Source organism: Ammodytes marinus (assembly GCF_949987685.1).
Source record: "Ammodytes marinus genome assembly, chromosome: 23".
Lineage (NCBI taxonomy): Eukaryota > Metazoa > Chordata > Actinopteri > Uranoscopiformes > Ammodytidae > Ammodytes > Ammodytes marinus.
In genome coordinates, this window is record NC_137227.1 from 5492904 (window position 1) to 5517277 (window position 24374).

General features: G+C 41.8%; 1 protein-coding gene across 1 annotated transcript in view; it reads right to left on the bottom strand.

Moving 5' to 3' along the window:
• Positions 1–24374, bottom strand: part of m1ap (meiosis 1 associated protein) — a gene marked incomplete at both ends in the record, with an annotated part of 42446 nt that overhangs the window by 7688 nt on the left and 10384 nt on the right. Inside the window, 5 exons of the mRNA XM_080052406.1 lie at positions 596–738; positions 875–938; positions 1199–1340; positions 2220–2379; positions 2588–2743. Coding sequence (XP_079908532.1) covers positions 596–738; positions 875–938; positions 1199–1340; positions 2220–2379; positions 2588–2743 — 665 coding nt within the window. The remainder of the gene's footprint in view (positions 1–595; positions 739–874; positions 939–1198; positions 1341–2219; positions 2380–2587; positions 2744–24374) is intronic.

Here is a 24374-nt window from a genome sequence, read left to right on the forward strand (position 1 = left end):
GGTAGGCTACACAGATGCGAAGTCGGACTCGTTCTGACTCGTGCACTACAGTGCAATTCGGCCAGGTATATATCCGCGCTAAAATAAGAGGAACAAGAGATTAACGGCGATATTTTTTTTATCGCCGATAAGAGTCTGGCGTTAACGCAGCACGTTAACGCCGTTATCGGCCCACCACTAACAATAATACATTCTATCTCTTATTTGGTGATGAACATTTGAATAATTTATCAATTTCTGAACAAAAACTAACGCATATCATATAAAACATATAACATATAATAACTTAATATTGAGAACATGATAAGTAGAATTTATGTTCCACACACACTGTACTTGGGAATTCAGATTTCATTTTCTACATTCATATTCCTTAACTCTATCTGTCAGTTTTTCTTCTGTGCATATTTGATCAGATATGTGATATCATAGTAGGTGAAGAGAGATTTATTTTTTTCTTTCACCAGTGCCATATTCAATTCCTGGTGTCAGGTTATGCCTTGGTGAGAAAAACGTATCTATTTCTGCCTCTGTGTTGTGGTTTGGCTCTGTCTACTGCTATTACTTATTTTACAATGAACTTGGGTTGCCTAACCTGTACGACCTGCAGAGCATCAGGTGCAGGGTCCTGAGTGGAGACAGGCAGTGAGCAGGGCAGCAGCAGCTCCCTGGAGGCCACAGGCTTCATGAGGAGGGAAAGAGTCGGGGATGGCTGCAGGATGTAGTGAGAAAACACACCTGTGTAGCACACAAACACGCACACAAAGGGCGTGTGAGTGAATTCACAAGGACTGATATATTTGTTAAACTTTCTCACACGCACACACACACACACACACACACACACACACACACACACACACACACTACAGACCAGAGCCTCCAGCTGTAGACCTCTGTGTGGGTTCCACCTGCAGTAACAGGAACAGTTCGCGGCTCTGCAGGGGAAACAGATAAAACAAATGATTTATCTGTATTGCACAGGGGAATACTGTGAATGTTACAAGGTGTCAATGAGAGGGTTTAACAGGCCAGCTAAGGAGAAGAGGAAGGAGAGAGAGATTTTACTGTAAGAAGTTTTGTTTAAAGGGGAAAATACATCTGGCTTGCTTAGTGTAATGCTGCAATCTAAAATGTCAAAATTGTAGAGAAAGTTGTCTTAATTTGATCAAACAGTTACAGTAACACATGCACACACCCTGAGTGTGTGGCAGAGAGCGTGGAACAGGTTGTGGTTGCTCTCCATTTCATCCCAGTCCATCTTCCAGCAGGTGCTGGGGCGGATTACCAGTGGCAGGCCGTACAATACACTCTCACAGACCCCGTCTGCACGCAGAGTCCTTCAACACACACACACACACACACACACACACACACACACACACACACACACACACACACACACACACACACAAATCGTCAAATGTTTGACTTCAAAGAAGATGTGATCGAGATCCTGACACAGGGAATGACATCATCCCTGTGACCGTCCTCAAGCTCCATTTCAATGTCACTGCTGTAAATCATGACTCATCCGTATGTAAAGCACACAAACAAACACACACACACACACCCATAGAGCACAATTACTTTCCAAAAAACTGGTATGCAAAACAGACACACACACTCACAACCATACAGTATATTCTACTGCAGCTCCTGAAAATGCAAAGTCAATGCAAATTAGGGAAAAAGAAGAAGAAACTGTTCGGCCTGCATGTGTGCTTTCTATCATCAGTGGAGAAAAGTTTGTGTAGGGATAAAAATAGACTTACATGGATACATTTGGTTATAGCTCAACAAGACTCTTACATGGCAATTTCTTTGCACTCTCAACACAACTAGGAGTTTTAAAGTGTTTTCCAGCGCCCAAACAGATGACAAAGGAGACTCTGATGTGATGGGAGAGTTCCATCTAATAAATATTCCACTTCTCCCTGCTTTCAGAATAGAGCCATTCAGAGACACACGCTGGGTTTTACTGAATACACACAATGCAACACACATGAACACATTATCACACAAACACACACACACACGCTTCATATCTCCCTCACAAGGAAGCATCGATGGGCCTTGAAAGATAGTGAATATACAGTTACAGTTTCATTCTATGTTCAAACACATGGATTTGAATGAAATTACTTTTGACTGGTTGTAATGAAAGGATTGAATCAACAGATTGACACGCATTCATTCCCAGCCGCCCCGTCTCTTACTTGATCACTTTCAGTCTCTGTGGCGCTATGCTCTGATTGGTTGTTCCCTTGGTGGAGGGCAGGAAGTCCCGGACACTCTCGGTCTTCACTCCCAGGTTGGGGCTTAGGGGGATGAGGGCGGGGCTGATCAGACGCTCCTGCATGTCGCACTTCAAGCACACTGCACAGGTGACAAAATGCCATAACAAAACGTGAACTGAAACTTAATTCACATAGATCATTCTGTACTTATTGATTATTATTGTTATTGATCCATACACAAACTAGTCTTGTCAAGGAAAATCAAGAGCATCCACGCTGCTAATAAACTACTACTACTAGACATACAGGATGTAGGTACAGCACATGATGGTGTGCAGTGGCTGTACCTGGAACTGGCGTGTCCAGGGAACTGGGCAGCAAGAGGTGGAGGTGCTCCCTGTCTCCTCCCTGCTCATGAAGCCACGCCTTAAACACCGTCTCCATGGCGAAGGCGCTGTTTTCCACCCGTTGGAGGTCGATCTCCGTTCCCAACATCAGACCTTCTGAAGGCGGACGCACACAGACATCGATATTTGGATTAAAAGAAGATCCTTATGACAGAGAATCTGAATGTTGCTAAAGCTGAAAAAAAAATTGTGTTTTCCAAACCCATGTTTTACACAGACATCAGGTGCAATAAGGAATAGTTCAAAAAGGCAACAGAAACCATTCCTTTAGCTGTGCGTGCCTTGCCTTGAGCCTGAGAATGAGGCAACAAACTTCCTTCAAATACATTTCAGGGGGAAATCAACATGTCTATCTATTACCACTAGATGGAAGCAAAATCCAATTAACAGTATGGCCCTGTTTCTGGGCAGACACTGAACACTTTGAACTTGTTGCCATCTGAAGGCCTCAGCATCTTTGTATTAAGCCTTCTTAAGCTTGACTGTATGAAGAAGCCCTGCCACTGTTGCCCTAAGGCAGGGGTGTCAAACTAATTTTGGTTCGAGGGCCACATACAGCCTCTCTGATCTCAAGTGGGCCGGACCAGTAAAATAATGTACATACGTATGTCAACTCCAAATATTTAGCTTTGTTTTTCAGAGCGCCTCAGCAAAAACTTTGGGGGTATTTTGCTCAAAGATGCCAATACGCACTAATGAAATAAACAACTGTTTATTTGAATACACAAATACAACAGGCACAGACCTTACAGTTGTCCAATTTTGTTTACTATATGTACAGGAACACATTTTGTGCAAACATGCAGACTGTACAAAATACAATTAAATAAAAGTGCAACTTCTACTGTTTCGATTTATTTTTAAATACAGAGGTTATTGGTTGTTTTGGAATACGTTTTTCCCAATTTAATTTAATTTTAATTGAACTTACTTTTTTTTTTAAATGGTCAGAAATGTGTGCTCTACAAGTCGCGGGCCGGATGTTTGACACCACTGCCTTAGACACTTGACACAATCAATCATCAATATTAGCATGCTATTTGGCCACATATATTGGCCTATTTACAGCCCTCAGAAAACTGACAGCTCTTCTTAGATGCAAGTTCATCAATTCATGGCTTAAAATCCTGAGCTGTAGAACTTTCAGCAGACATTCCTAGCTGTAAGCCACGTAAGTTTCCTAACAGTTGGGAGCGTATGCTACGTGCGGATATGGCTCCATGAAGAATTTCTTTTCAGAATTGATTCAAATCGGCCGAATTGATTCGCGGGCCAGATCAAAACGTATCGCGGGCCACATCTGGCCCCGGGCCTTGAGTTTGACACATGTGCCCTAAGGGAAAGAAGCAGGGATGCATTTGTGGATGAGAACAGACTTGTTTTTAGCGAAGGCAGACTATACAGAGAAAACGCAGCCTGTGTAAAAGTGGTCCATACTCAAACTAGTCTGGCTATTTTTAAGATGTTACTTTGATGCTCTGTCTCTTAGTCCACAGAGTCCCACTTATCATTACGGAAAAGGAAAAGAGACCCTATGGCCTTGCCCCACCCTCCTCTCCTGATCTCTCTGTGTTGTCATTCCCTAATGTCCATTTATTATTGCAGACTAGACACAAACCTTACAGAACGCCCCTCTACTCCTTTACCCCTCTATCTGGCGTTTAATACTTAATGACCCATCGGGAGATAACTAATGGGAGTAGAGGGAGAGGAGAGGATCAGGAGGCACTGTGAGAGGGAAGGGAGGATATGTACACATGGAGGAGAAGTTGACAGCGAATGTTGGATATTACTGAGAAAGAGCAGGGAAGATGGATGAGGAAAAGATTTAGTATTTAAACTCTTCCTCTGCCAGGAACGTTTAGGTGGGGGGAGAGAGAGAAACTTTAAATACCTAGAATGAAATATGTCATTGCTCAAATCTGTAATAGGAGGCTACAGTACGGAAGCTATTCCTGGTTCTGGGCCAAACTTTTCCAGAAGTGCCTGATCCAGAATTAAGTACTTGATCCGAGGGGAGAGAACTGTGTTTGGGGCTTTTTTTCGCTATGTAGACATTTACGGGCAGATCCCTGCTGAGTGAAAGCAAGAAGGATGAAGGAATGGAGAGAGAGAAAGAGATCATTTTAAGAGGATAACAAAGCATGTACAATGGCACTTTTGCTTTCCCCTTATATGTGTCAAAATTTCAAGCTTTCAATTTTGATAAAAGTCACGTTGCCCTTAATATGGATTAAGAGCTGGTGGACAAAGACATATGATATACAGTCAACTGAGGAGGACAGGGAAGATAAAGAAGGCACATGTTTTAGCTGTTATGGAAATGGCGATGCAGAGATTAGAGAAAAAAACTTAAGAGAAGGCAGGGAAACGGGTTGAAGAAAAATCAATTGTCATTCCCTCAGATAATGTATGTCTGGGGAGTGGGAATGGAAGGAAGAGGAGGCTGAATAAGTGAGAGAGAGAGAGAGAGAGAGAGAGAGAGAGAGAGAGAGAGAGAGAGAGAGAGAGAGAGAGGGAGAGAGAGAGACATATGCAAGTTGGTATAGATAAGAGAAGGAAAAAACTATAAATTACAAAGAGAGCAAGATCAGGAGGGAGAGGGAGTAAAGACAGCGGGATAATGAGATAGAGAAGAGATGGATGGTGGCTGATGGACGATGGACAACAGCGTCAGAAACACTTGTAACAAGACCAAGGAGTGTGTATCTGTGTATATGTGTGTGTGTGTGTGAGAGAGAGGGTGTGGTTTTAAGAGTGCAAAGGGAGTAAGTGAGCTTTGTTGCCTCTGACAGCAGCATAAAAAACTCAAGACAGTCCATCTTGTGTGTGTGTGTGTGTGTGTGTGTGTGTGTGTGTGTGTGTGTGTGTGTGTGCGTGCGTGCGTGCGTGCGTGCGTGCGTCATAATGGTCCCCACAATGCAATACATCACTGACTGAGGACATTTGGTGAGCATAGTTAACCTCCACGACTTGTGCGTTCGGCGAGACAGTGATGCGACGTGATGTGTGAAGGGATGGCGTCTGTGTGTTCCCCTCAGCTTATCCTACTTCATGAAGAATGTGTTTACACTGCTAAATCCTCCAACAGATGGCTCTCCGTCTGAATATACTGAGTTCATAACGTGTGTGTTTACTGCCGATATGAAAGATTAAAAAATATATACAAAACAATTATGTGTTATCATTGGTCTCTACCCAGCACTATCTCTACACGCCTCTTAATCTTGGCCTGTGTCCTCTCTTTTGCTCTGTAAATTTAAGAGCCAATCCAAGTGGCCCTATCACCTACAAGTCTAATTGCGCTCCTGCATCTCATTGGCAGCCCTCTCTGTCTGATTGTTTGTGTGTGTGTGTGTGTATGTGTGTGTGTGTGTGTTTGTGTGTGTTGGGGGGGGTCTGTATATATGAGAAGATAGAGTGTGACACACATGCTGAGGTAGGTGGCAGTTAAATCTCATTACGTGTGTGTGTGTGTATGTGTGTGTGTGTGTGTGTGTGTCTGTCTTATAAGTTAACAAGCACAAACACGAGTGAGTGAGTGAGTGAGTGAGTGAGTGAGTGAGTGAGTGAGTGAGTGAGTGAGTGGCAGTATTTCAGACTCCATTTACTCCACAACAACATACATTCCTATATCTATTTATGTTTAAATTACTTTTGGTGAGCATAGTGAATCATTTTGGGAGCTACTTTGCTCAGGAGTTGATAGAGACCAAAACAAAGCTGAGAGAGGGGAGTGAATATTGAACGTACGTTCCACAACACGACTTACAACATGCTAATATTGGTCAATGTCTGCTGAATGTGAAAACAGGCAGATAGCTGTTGGCTAAAACCTTCATACTGCTTATACTTTTTAAGTTGAAGATATGTAATTATTCTGTTTACAGCTTTTTCTGCAATTTAAATAATTCAACTAATGTTTTTAAAATAAATAAAGGGAGATGTGCTTTAGTATGCCAAACAGTAGCATGTCATATTGGTTTAACTATTGGGGAAGAACCTGGACTTTTTCATTTATATCCTCTTAAAACCACAAGACCACCAAGATGCCTTGAAGCCTCTATGCCACATGTGTTGTAACAGTTGAGGCGGTTTAGATTTTAACGGCAGGAACTGAATTCCCGCTGCTGACTCATCACATCCCTGGATACACATACTGTATGCCTAAGAGGACGGCTGCTAATGCCTTTGCGTGCTCACTCGTACATTAGCACCTCACTAATGATCGGAGGGTTCTTCCTGTCCAGATAAGTCATTTATGATTACATACGCACATGCACACGCACACACACACACACATAAAACCTTAAATTAAATTAAGATTAGATAAATATGTAATGCAACATTGCCCTCATTACCCTGGAGACATGAGTTGTTTTGTATTTAAATGAATGGCGGATGAGTGATTTCAAGGTTGGGATATTTTTTACACCTCTGCCAACGGGGTAGAGTCTTTTAATTTGAAACTTGACTGTGGGGAAAATATTCCAAATATTCCAAATAAAAACCTCTTAAAACCCAATAGAACATCAGTGTATCAGTGCTCCCCAACCAGTTGGGCAACTATTTTTGCTTATCAAATCAGTATCTGGAATATAATATAAAAACATATAAATCACTCTGGGGAGATCACTACCTCCCCTGTCTTATGTAACTGATGTGTCCTCCCTCTCAGTGTCTTCTCCTTATTGACCATATCTGTGCTATTTCGTTTCCTGACCCCCAAACCAACCCTGGCCCACGCCCAGTAATGGTTCCCTTTACTGTGCATTAGGAAATGTGCATCATCCTCATGACCATCGACCAACGTAACATTAGCTTGTGTGGGGCAATTAGTGATGCAGTTATCCAATACAGTACAAGAAGAGGAAGCAGAGCACTGCTCTTGAACCCTGATTTGTTACTCTTTCATGTAGATATGGATCAGAATTAACTGATACAGCTAATGGACACCGAAAAGATAGTAGTAATGGAGAATTACTCTGAAGTTCTCTAAATTTAAAATTCAATAGTTTGGAATTGTTCATGATGAGGAATTCACTTTACTTGATCCAATTTAAGGTCTCTTGCAAGGCGTTTTTATCCATTGTCAGAACTTTCATGTAGATTCATTGTAGCATTGTATTGATGATATGATATGAGAATATTTAGAACATAATGGTTTCCCTTGATTGTGGTCAGATGCGGAAAAGATAAGAAGCTAAATAGCTATCGAGTTAGATTTGGAAGGAAATAGCTTCTTTCTAATTGATACTGAGTGAATTCTTACAGGGGTTGTTCTCTTTCATTAAAGGATAATTCCAGCATGGCCCTTATTTTTTAGGTTTGACCATCAACACTTTTGGTTGAACTAGCATTGTACTCACCAAAATTGCTTTAAGCTATCCTTATATCACTAAAAAGTACTTTTGAGTTGTTGCTGACGCGTAAATATGAAAGTTTTCCACAACGCCTTTCTAACTGATGCTTACATCCTATTAGAAAATCTCTCTAAATTCACAACGTTACTGTTTTTATATAATCCAAATAAAAATATGCGGGTGATGCAAAACAGTGTTATCAAACTAAAGCATCCCCTGACACAAACATCAGAAAGTTAACATGACATGAAGGAAGCGATGATGAATGTCTGTCTGCGGAATTTCCCTCCAACATCCACATTTCACTTACAGAGCAACGATAACAACACACACTCTGTCCTTGTCGGTCAGTGTGACTGTGTGAGCATTAATGATGAATAGCTCATTGATGTAGCTTGAGACTGTGACACATAAAGACATTGATCATCTGGCCCTAAACAAAGGTACTCGACACACCAGCGGCTGTGTGACCTAATTGCCTCAAAGTTACTTATGATAAAGACATGCGGTCATGGAGACAATCTAAGCAGTCGGACGCTTGAAAAGGACAAGAGGACGAGGGGAGGCAATAACAGCACCCATATCTGGCTGTCATCGTAGAGGGCGAATAAGGAGAGAAGAGAAATAAGGAGGAGACGTTGTGACACATACTTGAAAGAAGGTCAAACAAAGGGGACATACTTTTATGGTTACGGTGACGACCTTCTACGTGTTAGGACATATAAATCCTGTTATGGATCAGTAGATCGAGAGAAGTTTATGCCATGCCTGCTGGTTTCAAGCAGAATCTGGAAACAGGAGAGGGTTGGATGGAAGAGAAGGAGTTGGAGACTCAAGAGAGGAGAGTAGCTGGACGACCTCTTTGAAGCACTTGAATAAGACTCTGACAGAATTCTTGGAGGAAAAACAGATGCCTACTTTTTCAGGGGGTGTTTACATACATAGCCAGTGATTTATCCCAGCTGTAACATCCATAGCTGAAAAATGTCCGCTTGTCAGGAAATCAACAAAAACTCTATCATCCCACGCACGTTTTTTAATAATCATTGTCATGTTATGTCCTAACCACACCATGGCCCTCATTTATCAAACTTGCGTGGAAACTGGTGCAGATTCTGGCGCAAATACCTCCCTACGCCAGGTATCGCGTGGGATTTATCAAACAGTCGTATCTCGCCAATCTCGGCGTACGCCAGGCCATTATTGATAAATGCGGCGGCTGAAAACAATCGTATCACGCCCCTATATTTTCTCAGTTAAGAGGCCTTGCCCAGAGGTTTTACGACATGGATATGCGCATTACGGCACAGAAGAGGAACTTCTCTGAAGTAGAAATTGACAAAATAACAGCGAAAGAAAAAAAAAAAAAGAGTTTCATTTCGGAGCATTACAAGCGGCATCAAAGAACGACAGAAGGCAGCAGTTAGGAAGGAAATAACTCCTGCGGTCAACAGCGTTGATGTTGACAACAAACGATCTCCAGCGCTCAAATGCTATAACAGCATATACAATTATATGTCGCCATTTCTTTACATAGATGAAATAAAAGTGGTCTGACTCAAAAATCGCCACTAAAAAAAGCGTGTTGCTGTTCTGAAATGCAACCAACGTGCAGGCATAATATAAGTGGTAGAGGAGAAAAAGACGCACCAACTGTCCGATAATGGTCCCCATAAAATAAATACACGTCTGCAGAGATTTGAATGATTAAAATGTATTGGCACTTTTAGATAGCACTACTCAAAAGGGGTTTAAAAACTAAAAATAACACATTTTGCATTTTACTGTATGACAGCATGCGCTTGGCACGAGTGGTCAGCCCGGCCGTCAGCTGCACAAGCCGACCCGGCAACGATCAGCTGTGAGAGCGCCCACTGTCCTGCTGAGCTGCTCCACTAGCAGATCGGAAAAACGTGCCGGTTAACGGTGGAAATAAATCGCTCGCTTAAGCGATCAATGACACATTAAAAGAGGAACTAACATCTAAAAAGTGTGTCAAATAAATAAAATGTTAAATTGAATGTTGTGCCGTGTATTTTTTATCATAAAGAGCAGTGTACGCCTACTACATATTTAATAGTTAGGCTAACATTTTGAATGAATGCAGCCCCCGTGCCTCAGTGTCCCCCCAGCTGCTCCAAGTCGAAGATAACTGCCCTTACGCAGTCCCATGCAGCGCTCCTAAGTGGCCGGTGTGCGTACTATTGAATCAGCTCTCCTACTCAGTTTCACACCATAAGCTGCACAATTTTAAGTGATTAATATCTTTATTTCGGTCTGAGCAAACACTGCATTTGTATTACCTTCTAATAATTGTCCAACAAATTCATCGGCTACCCGGCACAGCCTGCACTGCGAGTCCATGCTGTTTACAAACTTGCGTACACGAGCTGAGAGCTGGCGTGGGATTTGAGCGTATCCTACGCTCACGTCCATATTGATAAATGCCGAGATTTGCGTGGAAATGTACATACACCAATTTTTCTGGTCTATGCACGGTTGATAAATGAGGGCCCATATGCGTATGTGAATTCAGACGAAGAAGGAAGGTCAGAGCAGACCTATAAAAGGAGGTGCAGAGACGAGATGGAAGCACAGTTGAGAGATTGGAGAGGCGATAGTGAATAGCAAACCTCTTAAAGAGAAGGGAAGAGTGGCCTTGTTTTCCTTAAGTGGCTTAAAAGCTGAGATGAAAGAGACACGCGGTCTATCTGTGCGGGCTCAGACGCAGATAAAGATGACGGAAGGGGAGATAGTTGGGACACGACTCGAGGAGCAGGTGGTCGGACAGAGAGAAGAGTGGACACAGAAGAGAGGAAATGAGATGAAAGTAGAGCAGGAAGTAATGGAGAGTGTGTTGAGAGTTGAGAGAGAAGGAGACTTAGAGAGTGATATTTGGAAGGCACAGACTGCATGGGAGATTATCTTATCTTTTAGATTCAAGAGTTGTGTTGCCTACAGCATATAAACAAACCTAAGGCAAATTAAGTCAATAATAAAGATGATGAGTTTAATGTCTGCTGTGATGGTGATAAGGCAATTCTAGTATGGTGTGTCCATGCCTAAAAAGCACTGAAATGAAAACATTTAACATATTTTAAGCAACAACAGTAGTATGTTTCAAGGAAAATAAATATTTGGATAGATCACGGCTTTTTATGACTCACGTTTGTTACAGAAGGTTGGTAAGGCCCTATGAAAACAGTTTTATTTTTTTCTCCAAAATAAAGTTATTACACTCAAATTATGTCAAATTTCGCAGGGTTCCATGTTAAATACAAGATTATGTTTTTATCACCAAATTCCGTGATTTTGTCATTGTTTTCGTTAGCGCAGAAATCATAGGGCCCTGAGTTAGGATGGCGTATCAGTTTAGTGTTATACTTTTTCTTTTAAACTATAGAGACGGAATATGATTGACAGAGAAGTATATTGGCAAATCTGACTATGCAGCTAGTGGGAAAATGGAGAAAAGAAAGTGCAAGTACACTGGCTGGCTGTTAATGTTTAGTAGCTGTGAGCCACTCTGAAGGAGCCCTTAACTTTATTTTCTCTATAATTCTCTTTCCACTCACTCTTTTGTCCTTTCTTCAGGACACCATCTGTTGATCTGAACGAACAATAAAGAAAGAGAGGGAGAGGGATAACTGAAACGGCTCTCTTGGCTGCAATCTGCAACCACAAAGACCCCACCCTATTACATTCAACTATCAACTTGTTTTCTGTTCAGGCGGTACGGTAATTTTTCTCATGATCTTTTGACACATTTGGCTGACAACAGTTAAACAGTCAAGCTGAAAGAAATAAAAAAAAGTTTAATATGGCGATAGGCTGACAGACAGACAGGGTTTTTTGGAGGGGTGTTGTGTGCACAGTAAGTGTGTGCATGATGCAGAGCAAGCAGCCATCTCTCAGTGTGGGACTAATAGGTTCCATATCCTGGTGTGAAGAGTGATGCCAGTCTCCATCTGCACCACCACCTGCTGCTCTCTAACGTCACACAGAGGTGTCAACAGCCTGACCTTGGCACCGCGTGTTTGCCATGTGCTACTGAAATTCATTCATCTTCACTATCAATCATTTAAAATAGTCTTTACATTTAAAGCGGATACGAGTAACATTTAAATATCTTTTAAACAGCCTCATGTTTCCTCTGATAATCATAAATTACCTTTAACAGCAAACGAGACCATCAGTGCAAAGAAAGACGTTTTTATATAGTTTTTATTACTGCTTTTGGTCTGGTCGCACACCCAGTCCGATTTTCGGTTCGCTCGTGCAGGCTCTATGGTCACATATCCGTATTGGTTGCAGATTTCAGTGTGGCGCTGCAACGCGATTTGAGAAGCCTATCCCTCCAGGTGAGGGAAGGGGAGCGGGAGCCTTGTTTGAGACAGTTATTTGTCGTCATAAATGACTGATAACGGGGCTGAACCATCAAAGAAAAAAAAGAGAATGCAATGAAGAAAAGCGAAAAGGGAGAGTGAGTGATAGGCGGGCGGGAGGACGTTGCCAAGCAACGTGTATACAATTTCACGAGAGCGAAACTAGACTGCTAAATGAATGAGCGGTTGGTACTAACACAAAGTTTGCTTTGCTTCACCATCATCAGATAACCATTATCTGAAATAGTCATTATTTACATCAACAACACAAACACATTACCTCATCGTGATCCATAGTCTACTAACTGCCGTCTCTCATTCATTCGCTTTCTGTGAGGACACAGCTCCGTGAGAGAGAGAGTAGTTAGGTGACGCTGCTGAATCAACTCATTGCAAGCAGGTGTGTGTACTGACTGGCATTAGTTGATGCAGTGTCAAAACCACTCTCACGGAGCCGAAAAGAGTCCTCACACTTTCAACACACGAACATGCACTATATTGCGCCCTTCTCAGTCCACGCTCACGCGCCTGGCACGAGCATTTGCGACAGCGGGCGTCGTAAAAATACTACCGCTTTTGTCCAAAGGGGACGCCAACGTGCCATCTTACTCGTAGTGCCTTTAAATAAATAAAACTACAGATAATAGGAATATAGTCAGTAATATGTCTTCTGTGTGTGTGTGTGTGTGTGTGTGTGTGTGTGTGTGTGTGTGTGAGTGTGTGTGTGCTTCCTGTCTGTGTGAACGTTTTGCAGTAGCTGCCGTTGGGTGTGTGAGAGTGCAACAGCAGGTCTGGGTGGGGTTTCCTCCTGAGAACCTCTGTGCACTTTGAACCACCACCACACACTAAACTGATCTAGCTGACTACGATGGAAAATTAACTGAATGAAATAGGCAAAGAGAGTGAGAGGGAGCGAGCGACCCTGGGTTGAATGACTGCAGGTGTGTTGTTGTTATACTGGCTGAGAAGGAAAAGTCTTGCGGAAAGTTGTTTTCACACAGCAGCAATTACAGAAAAATGTAGGAATGGTGTTTATTAACATCCCACAGGAGTTGGGTTTACACTGGGATCAGCTGCACTAAACTGAACCACTGAGCAGAAAATCCCATCAATAAATGTTGTAGTTAATCCCAGGGTAACATGCATATATCATGACATGATGAATTACAAACTTTAAAAAATAAATTAGATGAATAATATAAAAGGGTTTATGGGACTTTCAAGAATGTTGATGATTAAATAGAATGCTTGGCTGCAGTGGCAGGAAAGTAACAAAAAGAGGGAAAATTTTTTATGAAAAATACTTTTGGAAAATACAAATAAAGTGAAGATTTGTTTAACGGCTAAATATTAATTTCACGTAAACTTTAATACTACTTCAGAGTAGTTTAAAGTCGGACAAACCTTTTTTTTTTGCAGAGAGTAGGATGAGAAGATGAATATAAACATGAGGTTAGAGCCTACAGATTAGCCTAGTTTAGCATAAAGACTGGAAACAGCCATCTTGGCTTTGTCTGGAGGGAGCAAAATCCGCCTCACAGCACCTCATAGAGGCTGTTTATACGACAACACGAAACGGTGCATACGCGAAAATATTTTCGCGGATGCACTATATCATTTACATGAAAACAGCAAACGCAGGCATGAAACCGCAAGTTTTTGAGATCAACTCCCAGGGAGGATTTTTTGGAAAACACAACGGTTTTGGTTTCTTGTAAACACCGAAACCATTTTCCCTGGTAACGCTGTCGTCACGGCTCCACTTCACGTATGGTAGTCTATAACATTTGCTGTCAAAATACCCACACGCGAGTTATAAAGTTAGAAGACAACATAACATGCAAGGTCTCTCCGTGGCACCATCACTGTGATCAGCGGAGAGTGTCGTGCAGGGCTCAAATATAACACTTGCCAATTTATTCTAAGCGATTAGTAAGTTATTGAGACCACCCGCCACTTTGTCTGGGGAAAGATTTGTGCTCTGCCGGTATTTCTAGCAAAATAAACGTGTGTAGCTTCTATATGCCAGGGACACGGCTCTCTCTACATTAAAAAACACTATCCATAGTTCAGCGCGCAGCGGTTAAGTTACTGTTCAACAAAAGAAGCATTAAGGCTACGGTTTCACAGTAAAAGCATTTCACTGGCTAAACATTAATAGCATTTCACTGGACATACGTGAGTTGACTTTTATTTTGAAGTACGCCTAACAGGAAAGTAGCCGCTCACAAAGCCCCTTCACTATCAGCATGTCTTCTGTTTTCACAAGTTCAATGCGGTGAAATAAGAGGACAGAAAGCTTGTCATTTACAATACTTGTAACCCCAAGCTTACACCAACCGCTTTATGAACATTAGTGGCATTAATTTTCGGTTACAGTAAGGTTGTATGCATCAAATTGTACCGGAAGAGCTATCTACTAGGCTAAGTGTCACCGCTGACTATTGGCTTGGTATGCCTACTACAGCGATTTCGGCCTGTTTCCTCTGAAAACATGTGTACGAGTGAATATTTCAAATAAATTGCATCAGAACAGGTTTTTTTTTTTTTTTGAACAAAACACTGGAAAACTGTCACGTTGTCACCTTGTAAAGTACCCCTTAATAATCAACAAATGATTCAAAATATCTTTCAAAAGAGCTCTAGAGTTTCTGCTGTGCTTCTTAACTCCCTGTGGAGAGAAAGGGAACTGAGTACATAAGTTGCCTCTGGGGATAAATAAAGTTTTAAATTATCAGTTGTAATGTAATACAAGCAATCAGGATCACTGCTAGCATTGAGGATGACGATGCGTCTTATCGTTCTATATTTCTTAGCCTTGGGCTAGTGGATTATAATCCTCCTCTCAGGGGATACACATTTTTCAGAGTCATTCTTCTTGCGACTCAAAATGGATTAGTGGGATGTATGCGGATCCAAGTGCAACTGTGTGGGGTGTGGAAATGGCTTCAAGTGCTCCCATGGAGGCACATAAGGAGTAGGGAAACACTAAAAAAACTAAAAGAGCATTGAGTATTCAAGGTGGCAATCACAAAATAAAAAAGAACTCAGGCTTTGTAACAGTTAATATGATTACACTTTACAGAACACCCACAATATTGGCAAAATGTTTATGTTCAATTGTGACCTGATGAATTGTGTATAGTCTGATAACTGCCTTTATTGTATATGTATTGTTTTGTCATGTTTACAACATGCATTTTTGTCTCCACAACAGTGGTGATATAACACCACAGCACTCGGTTTATGTTGCAAAACATGACTTTTTGCTACCTAAAAAAGTTGAATGCCCTTGCAGCAAACTTTCCAAAGTTTAAGATTGGTTTAGAAGCAGAATATTATTGAATGGAGTTTAATTTTAATCTTAGCAGAAAAGAAGATAAGGCAGAGGAGTCACAAGTGGATAAGGCAGAGGAGTACAATACATCTAGGTTAATACATGATAAATCTATGGTTATACAAGAGAGATAAGGTGAGGACAAGATAAAAGCAGAGAGGAAGTGGAAAACTGTACAGAGAGGCTGCAAAGTAGGAGGGAGGAGAGGGAATTTGAGACATAAACATGACAGAATTTATTTTCTTTCTCCTCCTTAAAAGAGACATACTGTAGGAGATGGGAGGAGGAGGAAGAGGAGGAGGAGGAGGAGGAGGAGGAGGAGGAGGAGGAGGAGGAGGAGGAGGAGAAGGAGAAAGTAATGAAGGAATGAAACAGAAGAGAAGGAAAGAGGAAAAAGTCCTCTCATCTCTCAGTTACGCTTTGATGAAGCAAGGCAGATCCTGTGAAGCCGAGTATGATTAAAGGAGAAATGACACACACACACACATGCACACACACAGAAGACATTAATTTACAGACATATTTGTCCCCCAGCACAGGACACACACAAGTTCTCTTACAATCGTTCATGAGCAATCACATAAACACTCTTTTTCTCTCTCTCTGAGAATTAACCATAACAACTCTAATCTGTTCCTTGTAAAAGCTACTTATCTTGTACAAACTGGGACAGACAGTTTGAGGAAAAGAAAATAAATATCTGGAGTAGCGCTGTGGACAGTTTGAGAGGAGAGGGAAGAAAGAAAAGAAAAGAAAAGGAAGAGAGAGACATTGCAAGGCGAGGGAGAGGATTAGGGGAGATATAATGGGCTTTAATCCTTTTCCATTGAGAGATGGATCCAAGATCCGCGATAGGGTGTCAGTTCCAAAGAGATACAGTATTTGTCCAAGATATGAGGTACTGTGCGTTCAGACTGGATCAAGCTCAGGTAGAACAAGAATTACAGTAACAATTGTTCTGATTTTCTTTACAATAATTATGTATTAATAATAAACACAAACATTAGTGATATTCCTATTTGTGCTTCTGAATGTATATAGACAGTCATTTTAAACAACTGGAACAGCTTCTGATTTATTTTTCTCATAATCACGCTGCCTGCCACACAGTTGATATAAATAGCAGAAGACTCACTTTTGTAAAAATGTAATAATGAAGGTTACTCAATGTTTTTGCAGAATTGCAACAATCATTTCAATCCACTGATACAGCATCTACATTTAGATGACCTCTCCATATATCTATGTCAATCCTATTTGAATCATGACTAAGCATTGTTTATTCAATTCCAATGTCATTCAGACTCTAAATAGGAGCACTGAAAAACGTAGCTGTTTGGTTTTCGTAAAAAAAAAGAAAATACATTACTGTTTCCCAATTTACGGTATGGACAAAAGTGTGATATAAAGAGTGGTGCCATTACTCCTCCGAGGTTATAGGAAGTAATATGACAAACAATGTTGGGCAGATATTTCAATAGTACAAGAGAAGGATGTATAAGTTGTAGTTTTTAACAGAATTTGACACTTACAAATGGTCAACATTGACATTACTTTGACCTTCTTCTGACTTTTGAACATTTAGCAAAGCCAGTAACCACACATAACGATAATTGAATTCTGAGATGATGTCCTTTTTCAAATCTACCTGTAAATGCTCTTTGCCACGTAAAGTATTCTTTCAATTATTAGAGTCAGGAGATGATTATATAACGTGTTAGAAAGACTATAGAGGGGATGTAGCTCAGTGGTAGAGCGCATGCTTCGCATGTATGAGGTCCTGGGTTCAATCCCCAGCATCTCCAGCTCTATTTGTAATCTGGAGCTCAACATCATTGTAATCTGTGTTAAAGAGGACCTATGATGCTTTTTGACTTTTATGACCTATAAACGTTGTTATGATGATTCATAGTCATGCTTAACCATACTAAATTATCAAATAATGACTTACATGCATTTCAACGTATTCCCTGCTGACCGTCTGGGGTGTCTGTGCCGAGCACTAAACACTATTCTAGCCAGTGGAGAAGTCACGTCTTCAGAGCGGTCTAACCCTTTGTAACCCTGTGACGTCGCATGTAACCCTGCGACGTCACCACGCGGATGTTTCCATGTATGGTAATGCTGTCACTTCCCTGTTCGCGTCTGCCTCGCGTCTGCCTCGCGCCCTTATAGGTCCATGCTCGCGCTTCCCGCCACTGAAAGTGTTCCGGAAGGAAGGTAACCAATCACAACGGAGTGGGGTTTGCAGGAGGGGGGGGAGGGTAGCGGAGATGGCCGATGCACAGGCGGAGGGAGCGGAGATTGCCGAAGCACACACACTCAAGTGTTGACAGGACGTGCTGGATCGCCAAAATAAGAGAAAGAGCTTCCCGAAAATCTAGATAGTTTTTTGTGATGTGATTCGTGTCAGGTTGCTCTATAGCAGTGTAAAACAAGAAATTAAGACCAGAAAAGTAGTATAATAGGTCCTCTTCAAAGATTCACAATAATGCCTCATTTCCACCGAGTAGAGCGGGTCGGATCAGAGCGGGACAGCTCACTTTTAAGAATCTCGGTGTTGTTTCCACCGCGGACCCTACCTTTACTGGTAGGGCGGGGTTTATGACCCTACCCTTTACTGGTAGGGCGGGGTTTAGGCTGGACTGCGATATCCGCCGCCAGAATATGGGTCAAACTATAGGGTTGTGGAACAACTGTGGTCAAGCCAGCGGTCTTTCGTTTTTGCTTGGTCAAACCAGCCGCTTCTTTATTTATTCCCCCCGTGTTGTTGTGAGCACAGAGACTGCTCGGTGCAACTGATAGACAGTGAGCGAACAGCGCTGGCTACGTGACATCGTAGCAGTGGGACACAGTGTAGCCAACTGATTATTTTAATGAAGAGGAAAACACCACACAATAAACAGTGCCGCGCTCACATTTTCGCCAAAACAAGACTCTCTTCACTCTAGCCGAGGTGACTACACACGGCGGAAATGATTCTTTCCACCAACTGTGGTCAAGCCAGCGGTCTCTCGTTTTTGCTTGGTCAAACCAGCCGCTTTCTTTATTTATTCCCCCCGTGTTGTGAGCGTGTATTTAGCCTAAAACTATCTAGGCTATGGCGTAAACACAGAGAGGGCTCGGTGCAACTCAGTGAGCAAACAGTGCTGGCTGCGGCAGCTAAGTAGCAGTGGGACACGTAACTAAACCAACTGATTATTAATGACGAGGAAAAACACCAAACAATAAACAGTGCTGTGCTCACATTTTCACCAAAACACAGACTCTCTTCACTCTTGCCGAGATGAATACACATGGCGGAAATGATTCTTTCGACCAACCAATCAAATGACGGCAGCGTGTAGCTCCGCATTTTCGGTCCGCTTTCAGGCGGCTAGTACCCCTACGGAGGAGTACTGAGATCTGGAGCGGCTCAGAGCGGTTAGGTGCGCTTAAACCGTACCCTACCCAACTTTTTACAAATGAAAAGCCAAACTACCCGGACCGAACCGCTCCGATCCGACCCGCTCTACTCGGTGGAAATGAGGCATTAGATGTGGAGGAAGTAGTTTAGTGGTTAACACATACGGGATCTTCCTATGTTCAGTTCATTCCTGTGCATACTGTCACAAAGCTGCCAGCCTCTTGGAGCAGCACATTGTCTGAGCATCCTCATTGTGTTCGGGAGAATAATGTTTACCTCAAGGCTCAGGGCTAAACTAAGAAAGCAATAAAGGAGTTTATTGATGTGAGACAGATGGGTGGAGGACAGATCGATGAAAGGATAATATACCCCTTCAGAAGCAATCTCCAAAATATGAAGAAAAAAAAACATTCTGCAGATGGTGTTTAAATAGAATAACGGCTGTCTGTCAATTGGATTTTGAGAATAAATATGTAGGGAAGGTTGACTGTGTTGTCACTTGGAGAGGCATTCATAAACTAGATATATGAAATAAATGCTTTGACAGATCTGTGATGAGAAAACAAACTAAAACTGTTTGAATAAAAATGTATCAAACAATGATGATGAGGGAACACATTTATGTGGCCGTTTGAAAGGGTGGTCTTTCCGCTCATGGATTTTCGTAATACAGCACCTTTTTATGAGCCACATTCTAACGAGCCAAAAATCGCTCTACTTCACATGTATCAGGTCCTTGGTTCAATACCCAGAATCTCCACTGTTCAAAAATGCAGTAGGCACATTTAAATGTCAAGGTAAAAGCAGTCTTTCACCGGCCCTGCTAGTTGAAACCACACCTTGGTACATTCTTGCAGTCCTGCTAGGTTATAAAATACTGCAAATATATCTGGGTGCAGAAAGCCTACATGATTAGAATTGGGTTGTGAATTCTTAAGGGCGACTAAATTGGACTTTAAAACCTAAATTATTGATTTTTCGTCTGTATTTTAAACATTTAAGAAAAAACACGGTTTATGGTGTTGTCATTTGCAAATTCTAGAAAAAATAGAACTTGATTTACCAGAAGAGCTGAGAAGATGATATCTCACTTAAATTGTGAAAGTGTAGAGGGGATGTAGCTCAGTGGTAGAGCGCATGCTTTGCATGTATGAGGTCCTGGGTTCAATCCCCAGCATCTCCAATTCAGATATTTATATCCTGATTAGTACCTCAATGATGGCAACTTTAATAGACCATCAGTGGTGACGTTCTATAGCCTGGAAATCCAGACCCTGATATCTTGAACGATAGAGGGTCTGGCCACGATCATTAGTAATTTTCAACTCAAGGGGCGGCTCCTACTCGTGCATTTCATATGCCACTGCACGCAGTTGGATAGCACTACAACCAATCAGAGCAATGCACAAGGCGACGTAAGCCCCTTTCGTTTAGCGAACAGCTGTTAAACTGTTAAATTAAACGTTTGCCGTTGTCGGTCGGCAAAATAGAACATTCCACTTACTTGCTAATGAAAGATTTGAGTGCCGTCTTCCAAATCGTTAAGGGTCGAGGCCAAAGCAGTCTCAAACTCACACAACATATCCGCAGCCATCTTTGATGTTTACTATCACGGCTTCGACGTCGCATGCACGTCACTGTCGTCATCCGGTTACGTCCTCCCCAGAGCACCATATAAAGGGCTCTGGCGCGCCCATATTAGATAGAACCAATTGAAACGTGAGCCCAGATTTCTGGTCTTCTTGATAAAGCTTCAACGGAGTGTGTCCAGACCAACACGCGCAGCAAATTTAATTTGCCAGCGCCTAGTGGCAGGTCTGGGAATGCCAGGTTAGACGATCTAGCCTGGTGCTACCAGACCATCGTACTTCATTTCATTTGTACAGAAGGTCTGGCAGTGCTGTAATTGGCAAACGTTCACTCATGGAGGCGGGTGTCTGTTAAAGTTTAAAACTATTGGATCTGCCCAGTGCCACTCTGGATTAGCCAACCAATCGCATAACGTTTGGTCGTCACGTGTGTCATGAGCCGGCTTCTGGCAACTGAAACTGGAGCGCGACTTCGACGTCATCGTTCTCAGCCACTCACTCTGTTCGCTGATTGGACCGGCTGTCGAATCTCCGGCAAAACTGGGAAATGGGCTGTACACCCAGACTGACTACTGAAGGGAAAATAAAATTTGGCCGGAAGTAGGCGGGCGGGCGGAGCCAGGCTAGTGACGTTCTACAGTGTCAAAAACAATTGCTTTCAAACACAGAGACCATGCTCAACAGAAGCTTGCTTAAAGGTTATCTGTGGAGTTTTAACATCTATGAGCAGCTCAACCAGGTTTATCTCGTGCACATGCGCTTGTGTTGGACGCCACACTGTCCCGCGGGTGCTTTCCCACTATTCAACAAATCAACAGGTGACACTCGTGCACCAAAAGACACAAAGTAAAACACACCAACAAAATGTAATGAAAATATAAACGTTTGTCTGTTTACAAGGAAACTTTCCTCTAAGGATGGTGTACTGTATGCTAAAAAATGAACTGAGACAGCCATCCATGAGAGGGCAGCATATCATATACACATGAGCTGAATCCAATTATTTAGGCATACACATGCTGCTTTGAATTGCAAGGTTCAGAAAAATGCCTAAATGTTTATTTTAGAATATCAGATAATATATGTCCTGCTAGCTAATGGCCAGTTAAGCGAAGTGTCTTCTCCACTCAGTTGTTTGTTGATGCAACTCTAACTTAACTTTAAACAGAAGTTTAGAACTTTAGAACAGAACAGATCAGAACACTTTTAAAGAAATATTTTGAAGATGACAGTTACCACCATCATTTATAAAATACCAAATGATTACATTTTCTGCAAAGGAATGGTGTCACGTTCCATCACAGGAGTTTAATAGCAATGTGACATGATCTTTCCAGAGAGAAACGTTTCGATAGAAACGTCTATATGGTGGAACAAGTCTGTAGCAGAGAAATCATTCATATGCAAACTCCTACTGTGATTTCCCGGACATTCACACCATTTATAGACTCAGAGATATGTTGCTTGCAACAAAGGCTGCATTCCTCCAGCAGCAGCCTGTTTCTGCTTCACAGCCGACCCAGTGCAGTTATGAAACACTGTAAAGAAGTCACTGTGCGCCTTGACAAACACATTTTTTGCACCAAGTTTGCCACAGTCCCTCTGTAACTCTTAACATATCGGCTGTTGTGTTAACTCTACACGCAGACACCATGTATACAGTATGTTATATAATTGCATACATCAAGAATTATGCAATTATACTAACTGTATACGGAGAATCAGGATCCCCACATCTGCACAAGAAATGCAACATGCCACAGGGAAAATGAACCTACTCAACATACACGGGTAACATACTTATACATACAGTACATATCGGTGATGCAAGACCAAAAATACACATAAATAAAGACCTGTTTTTTCTCCTTATCCCGCAGAATATTCAATTCTCTCTTGATTGTGTAAATGATGAATTATAGATCATGAGGACATCCATTCTGTAAGAGTTTTTAAAGAAAACACTCTGCCGCTGAAAATCAATACATCTTAAATTAATCACCCTAATCATTCATTATCCGTACAATATGACCCTCTGACTCCCTCTCCCTTTATAATTAACGGTGCAACCAGCTACTTTATGTGGTGATGCGTCAAATGCTGTCCATGCCTTGGCTATCATTCCAAAAAAGCTCAACTTCAAACATGCGCTGATGTTCCTGCAAAGATTCAAAGTAGACAGCTGAGTTCTTCCTACCTTGCCGATAAATACTGTGAACAATACCAAACACCTAAAACTCCTTTGTGCATGACTTTAGACTTGAGTATTCTTACCCAATCATAAAGTTGGTGTCAGGCCCAAGTACTCATATTACAGCTTTCATTTTATTTATTTGAAAAAATAAAAATAAAATAAAAATAAATTCAGATATGCTGTACAGGGGATGTAGCTCAGTGTTAGAGCGCGTGCTTCGCATGTATGAGGTCCTGGGTTCAATCTCCAGCATCTCCACTATGTATTAATAGAGGAACAGGATTGGGCTGTGTAAACCTTTGATACACTGTTCAGCATATCAACTATTTAGTTGTATCCTTCTGCTACCTCATGAAGAATATGAAATAGGCTGAGATGAAGTAAAGTTGACGCTTGATATCAGATGTTAGAGCTCCTCTCAATTTCTGAAAGAATTATGTAAATCAAATTCTTGTCTAGCTTACTGTCAGAGGCCGACATTAAAAAAGCTGCAACTCAAGGGAGAAAGGCCCAGGTGTTCATGGGAAACCGTCAGGCGAAGTAATCTATCACTGTAGCCGCTCCAGACGGTGTATATGTGGATGGGTGTTTCTGTGTGTGTGCATCGCTGTCTTTCCCAGTGGGAGTCCTATTGTGCTGAAGATGACTTCGCAAAAATAATACTTCTGAGTCCCAATGCAGATGCTTCTTTTTTAACTTGTGATTCTGTCTTGAGAGTAAATCTAAATTTTTTCTGGTTCTCTCTTCTCCCTCTCTTCTCCATAGTTTTCTCATCCTTGTCCTCTCTTTGCACTCAGGCTGTCTGTCATGGAACATCAGTTCTCGTGGCACTGCTCTCTGCTCCCTTGTCCCTGCCTCATCCAGACAACTGAATATCGTCTCCTGGGATATTCAACCTCTCCTCTTTCTTCCTCTCTCCCTAGTTTGCATGATATGCTACCCTTTCTATTGTATGCTGTACAGATTGTACAGGAACATTTTGTAAAATTAGACCCATGTCTAAGAGCTGTAAAACGTTTGATACACTTTTAGAAAATTACACAAATTTTACCAAGATTTTAAATAACGATTTGGAAATCAAGTCTGTATGGAAACTGTCTATGTGAAACAGATTGCACCTGCACACAAAAACCTCTATATGGAGATGTGTCACATACACACAAACACAGCAGGAGCAGACAGAGGGATTTGGGAAGCTAGATAAGCATCCATATATCTCCAGTCTGAAAGGAGGAATGTATTAAACTGCCACGTCTGGCAGCTATGTCCTTTGGTGTGCAGAATAAATGATGGACCCAATTTACCCATCGTATTTTCTGCTCCACACTTGCAGCTAGCACTTCCCCTGCCTCTGAATTGTCTGTATCAGAGAGTTTGAGTTACTCAGAAACAACAGCCAACTGGTTAGCCCCTTAGCTTGTAGTAACAACCTTTACATATACAGTATGTCAGC